We start from the raw sequence: 6,268 nt of genomic DNA, 5'->3' as shown, positions 1-6,268 counted from the left end.
TTTAACTAGCCGAAGAAACGGAGAGAGAATTGAGAGGATGGGTGTGGAAAACTTTGAAGAAACGGATGGATGGAGAGAGAGAGAGAGAGGCAAAGCAGTAAAAACGGTGAGGCGGTGACTTGAACGAGGAATAAAAATTATAAGGAAAGTGTTACTTGTAAAAAATCTACGTTTTACTCCCTATGTTTTATATCCCATTATTAAGGTAAAATACTAAAATTCATAATTTTTTTTAATGCATAATTTTTTTTAACAATACTGACAATTATTTTTATAAATACATAATTGACTTTTGATAGGCCGCATGGGCCCAACAGTTTGGTGAAGTCTAATATATGGAGCGGACATAAGCCATTTCCTACCCTTAAATCAGAGGAAAAATGACGGCTTATGACATGTTTTGATAATTAATACTTGTTAAGGACATGCTGATAAGAACATTTGTTAATATTGAAAATGTCATTGGCAGGTATTAATTATCAAAATACATCATTGGCCATCATTTTCCCTAAATTGGTTTATTTGACCCATCAAGTCGATTCTATTTGTTATTGAGACACTGAAAGCACCAAGTATGTCGGCCTGATGAGGTTGGGCCAATACATTGCAAACTGGGCTGTCAGTTGCGCTAATATGTGGATGGACTTGTGGACCCATAATTCTCCTGACTCATCAAAATAAAACAGAAACCCCCAAAAAAATTAGCCCTCTGGAAGAGTCCTGCTACAGGTACAGATTTTTATGCACAGATTGTGCACAGATTTCGTTGTGAGGCCCACCACGGGTCCCATACAAATCATCCAAGCCGTTCATTAAATGTAAAACATTTTTTCAAGGGTCCCCGTAAAAAATAAACTTAATCCAATACCTATAGGTGCTTCATCCAATCATCTAACTTTTCATTCAGATTTTCGGATAATGAAAAGTTATACGATTGGATCGAGCATCTATAGGTATCGGATTGAGATTATTTTTTACGGGGACCCTTGAAAAAATATTTTACATTTAATGAACGGCTTGGATGATTTGTGTGAGACCCGTGGTGGGCCCCACAACAAATCTGTGCACAGATTGTATGTGTGTGTAGCATTTCTGTCTCTGGAAAGAGTCCTGCTACGTACACAGCAGATCTGTGCACAGATTTCGTTGTGGGGCCCACCACGGGTCCCACACAAATCATCCGAGCCGTTTATTAAATGTAAAACATTTTTTCAAAGGTCTCCGTAAAAAATAAGCTCAATCCAATACCAATAGGTGCTTCATCGAACCATTTAACTTTTCATTCAGATTTTCGGATAATGAAAAGTTATATGGTTGGATCGAGCACCTATAGGTATCGGATTGAGCTTATTTTTCACGGGGACCTTTGAAAAAATGTTTTACATTTAATGAACGGCTCGGATGATTTGTGTGGGACCCGTGGTGGGCCTTACAACAAAATCTGTGCACAATCTGTGCACAGATCTGCTGTGTGCGTAGACTTTCTGCTCTGGAAAACAGGTTTTCACATGATTATACAAACTATCATGAAAGGAAGAGGAAGTAGAGAACAAATAGAAGCCCAAAAAAAAAAAAAAGCCAGGCCACAAGCGATGTTGAAAATGTGAACCAATCACTAGCGAGGGTTGATTGTGAAGTAGGTTTGAAGAAAACTCAGGATAATAAGAGCAGACGCGGCAAAGAAAGCGATGAATGCCCACGGACTATTGAAATAGTTATGAACCAATTCGGCAATCCAAGTCTTCGCCTTGTTGTCACAGTGATTTTGAATGCTTTGCTTCACCTTCGCATATATTTGTGAAGTCCTCCACAACGATTGTGGGGATGCTGTTGATCATGTTGACCACTTCTTCATCACTTGTGCAGGGGCTGAGTAGTATATTATTTGCGCGCAACGTTAACTCTTTCACATCTTTTGCGCTATTAATAAGAGATTTCAGGAAATTTATGTAAGCCATTGTGGGTTGGTTGGTAGGATTGTTTGGTGTCAACTCGTACGCAATCTGGTTTGAATTATGTACAATGAAATGGGGATTCAGCAAAAAAGGAGGAATTTCGAGCACTGCGAAGAAGAAGAAGGAAGATCTGAACTTAATATCCCTTCGGTTATAGGTATTGCCACGCCTAGCTTGGATTCCCTTAGCTTTGAGCTCACTAATAGATCGGAAGGAGTAAAATAAGTCCCAGAAAGAATCAACATGTAAGGTTCCAGAAACATGAATATGGGATTGGCGCCAATCTTTGTTTCGCTGAAACCAAACATATTCAGGGTAATGAAGCAGTTGCTTTCCATCAATTCCTTTTCTGCCCAAAACGTTTCTGAAATTCCTTCTGAGTTCATTCTTATCTTGTTTATTTGACATGGTAAACTCGCAATTAATCTCCCATATTTCGTCCAAAAGTTCGGCAAAATTGTTGTCTTTGGACTTTAAGCTCATCAGCAACTCGAGAACCTGAAATGGGAGTTGATTCTCAAGCAAATAGGTTATATCAGCTACCAGAAAGAATAAATCATAGATGCCCAAGCGTTTGAGTAGTTCTTTTCTAAATGTTTCAACAATGAAGCTCTCAAAAATAGCTAAAACAAACAAACCGTCGAGGAGCATAATCTCAGCAAATTCCTCGTCGGAATATTTTTCTGTTGATCCTTCAAGGTAGTAGCTTCTAGCAACATCAACCATCTCGCGAATATTCCTACGAAATTCATCCATGTCCCTTCCGCTATGCTTAATATACAATTGCGCTACAATAGGCTTGACCCTCTCTACAATCTGGAGCTCTTCCTTTCCATGATGGTATGGACCGATTGAAACCACCTTAGGATCAAAGTATCCCTTTTTCTTTTCATCTTGTCGCATTATCAATGGAACTTTTTCCATTCGACGTTCAGATAGCTTAGTTCTTTCAGGTTCCATGCTACCATCAGTCACAACTTCCAACGTGTGGTCCGTGGTAATTGCAGCAGGTGCATAGCTGCTGCTGCTTCCTTCATCAGCTCCTCTAGTTGACCCATGTTCAAAGTTGGACATTTGAATGAACTCCTTTCACCTGCTGTTGCTTTTGCATGTTAAAATATTTATCTATCTATGAAAACACGATCGCTGGTTGTCATTTGCAAGAAAAGCCAACAAACCATTTAGATGGGGGTTAATAACTATCCATGCAGAAGGTGCAAATCATGAGCAATCGCTGCACACGTGAGCTATAGTTTTCTAGGTGGGGGTAAATAACTATCCATGCAGAAGGTGCAAATCATCAGCAATCGCTGCACGCGTGAGCTATTGTTTTCTAGGTGGGGGTAAATAATCGTCATTGAACCGGCGATCGAAACAAAAATAAAAGATAAAAATCGTCATTGAACCATTTAGATGCATGTTCAGTTTTATCGACTTGTACGTCATTGAACGTAATATTAATCTACTACTCCTATATATCAATGCAGAAAATAACTGACTAAAAATTTGACCGGACTAAGGGAAAATTATGGCCATGTTGGTTGTTATTCACAAGGAAAGCCAAAAGCTGTTAGGACCATAGGTTATGGTCTCTCTATGTTGGCAAATTTTACGACAAAATACACATTTATTTGTATTTCCATTTATCGAGATGTATTTTATTTATTTTTGTTTCTAGAGTGTTTGTTTAGGAATTAAGTGGAAGGAAATCAATAATGTGTAATTGAGAGAGGGGCTGCCACTAGACTTTTCTTCGGCGAGGATTTTGTTTGGGGGAGGGGCTACCGCCCCCCTCCTCTCCTTCCTTCCTCCCCCTTTTCCCCCTAATCTCTCCCCTCCTTTCTCTCCTTTCTGTTGTTTCCACTTCTCCGGTTTTAGCTTTTCCAGTTGTTGAGTCTGGCGGGGACTCCGGCCATGGCGTGTTGGTCTTTTCGTTCCGTCCTCGCGGTTGGAGCTCAGATCTAGTAGCTAGTGGTCGATGGAAGGGTTCAATAAGGTGAGGTTTGTGGAGTTAGGTTTTTTGTTTTCCGGCAGTCTTCCGCCTCTTCTACCGGCTGGTTTTCCAGTCCGGTTGTGTGCCGATTCGGGTCTCCCCCGGATCTGGTGAGATTGTGGTGGTGGGTAAATAATTTTTTTGTTTTTTGGATGGTGGGTGAATAATTTTGGTTAGGGTTTTGGTGGTCTGGCCAGAGTAGAGGGTTTTGGTGGTGCGGCGGCAATCGTGGACTGTATTGGGGTTTCTCCCGGCAGCGGCAGCGGTGGTAGGTGGTGGCTGTGTTGGGGTTTTTCGAGATCTGTTCCGGTTCGTTTGGTCGGCTGCTTCTCTCTGTTTTGATTGGTGGTCAACAACAGGTCCAGTGAGAGGGAGTATTTGTTCTTTGGCCGCCGTGGGCGTGTTGGGCCTGCCGGAGTTCTTCATCGGCGTTGCCTCGGCCTTCCGGCCCGGAGCCTTGCGTGTCAGCGAAGGTTTGCCTCGGATCCCCCTGAGGACTCCACAGCTTTGGATTGGGTCTCTTGATCCAGTTCCGGCCGACGGCCCTTGAGGCATGTCCTTGGGAGTAGATATTTATTTTCGCTTGTATTCTATTGTTAGTGTGATTACATTTGTGCTTAGTGTTTAATGGTTTGTGCTGAGATCCCATTTTGGTATCTCTCTGCCTAGTCCCGGACGAGATTTCTAGGCCGACACTTGTGCCGGGTGCTTTTGCAGGGTGTCCTTAAGTCTGTAGCTTTTGTGATTAATACAGTACTCGTGTCTCAGATAAGGTAGTTTGGTGCAATTATGTTATTGCAATGTAATCTTTGCCTTGACTTCTTTTTTTTTGATCGGAATCAAGGACTTTCTCATTTAGCAATTTTGAAAGGAAAGAAAAGTCAAGGAAATCCCTATACGGCAACTTCACGGAATGTACAAGTGGGAAATAAGGAAAAATCAAGCAGCCTATGTATATACAAGTCTGTGAGGATTGTTTTTGCACGACATATATACAACAACTTCATATCACATTTGAAGACTTTGTGGGAGGGCTTTTGCTTGTGGGTCTGAGAGTACGAATGAGGATTATTTTATATGTTTTATAGGTTGGTTCTTTGATCGATGTATGCCATGGTTTGTGCAATGCCGGATTTAGCTCACGCGATTGGAGTTGTTAATCAATTTTTTTCAAATCCGGATAAAGAAACTGTTGTGAAATAGATTCTCAGATACCTCAAAGGCACTTTTAGACACTACTACAATAATAGATATGCGTCACACTAAGAAGATTCACAAAGATCACAGTTTTCAGTGAAAGCGTGATAAAAGTAGTGCTTAATTTTTTTTTATCTCAATTTAGGAAAAGTCTTCAATACACACATCTTTAAGGTGTGTACCACATGCACTTATTATGTGGTTCATATTGTGCCACCTCATAAAAAATTACTTATAGGACCGGTCATTCATAATATTTTATTTCGTATCGTAACTTTTATTCTAAAAATTCGTAACTTTTCATCAATATGATTAATAATTTTTTAGCAATAAATTCATAACATTTTGAAAATCATAACATTTTAGTGTGTTTCAATGAGGGTGCATATGGTACACACTCAAATAAATGGTGTGTATTGTAGAGACCCGTATTTTTGAAAAATCGTTTAAAGATTTTATTAATGTTAGACTATCAAGTAAATGTGAAATTTGTTGAATTTATTTGATTTGGGGTCAATGTGATAGGATTAAAAGTGAAGGGAGTGCAAGTGTGGTTGGTGTGTGTCCTAGTATATGTGTGTGTGTGTGTGTGTGTGTGTAAGGGTGTAGAGGATCAAAATTCCCAACCCTCTTTCTCTCCTCCCGATCTCTCTCTCTCGGCTCCTCTCGTTCTCTCTCTCTCTCTCTCTCTCAAACTCTCACACTCTAACACCCCAAAATACCTCGAAAACACCTCAATCCGCCGCAAAGTTCTCACATTCAAGTGTTCTAGAGCTTGGAAATTCATGGGTTTGAGCTCGGAGAGGAGTATTCGGATGATTCGAAGTTTTCGGAGCTAGGGCTTACTTGGTTGGGCTTGGATTTCGTTCTTCGACTTTGAGGTAGGGATTTCTCACATCTATTATATGTTTATGTGTTGATTTGATGTTTGAATCGTACCCTAGATCATTGGTTTTGTTGTTGAAATTGTTCTGGTGAAATCTGAAAGTCGTGCACTGAAAACCCAAGTCCTATCGGTAGGAGTTTTGGCCCTACCGGTAGAAACGCTGTTCAGTAGAGTCATTTTGTGAAATTCTGGTCTCCTACCGGTAGAAAATTGTGTCCTACCGGTAGGAAATGAAAA

At 40.5% G+C, this 6,268-nt stretch overlaps 1 protein-coding gene across 1 annotated transcript; it reads right to left on the bottom strand.

The window, feature by feature from the left end:
* Window positions 1-1,754: 1,754 nt before the first annotated feature.
* Window positions 1,755-3,029, bottom strand: LOC131303132 (UPF0481 protein At3g47200-like). Its single transcript, XM_058329924.1, has one exon. It carries the CDS (start codon window positions 3,027-3,029, stop codon window positions 1,755-1,757), a length of 1,275 nt encoding a protein of 424 aa, XP_058185907.1.
* Window positions 3,030-6,268: the final 3,239 nt, after the last annotated feature.

Source organism: Rhododendron vialii, chromosome 10a (genome assembly GCF_030253575.1).
Source record: "Rhododendron vialii isolate Sample 1 chromosome 10a, ASM3025357v1".
In the NCBI taxonomy this organism is placed as follows: Eukaryota; Viridiplantae; Streptophyta; class Magnoliopsida; order Ericales; family Ericaceae; genus Rhododendron; species Rhododendron vialii.
Note: the sequence above shows the minus strand (reverse complement) of the source record. Positions and strands in the feature narration are given on the sequence as shown.

What these genes read in the sequence shown, in the direction of transcription:
- LOC131303132 (XM_058329924.1), bottom strand. Translation starts at nt 3,029, where the DNA reads ATGTCCAACTTTGAACATGGGTCAACTAGAGGAGCTGATGAAGGAAGC.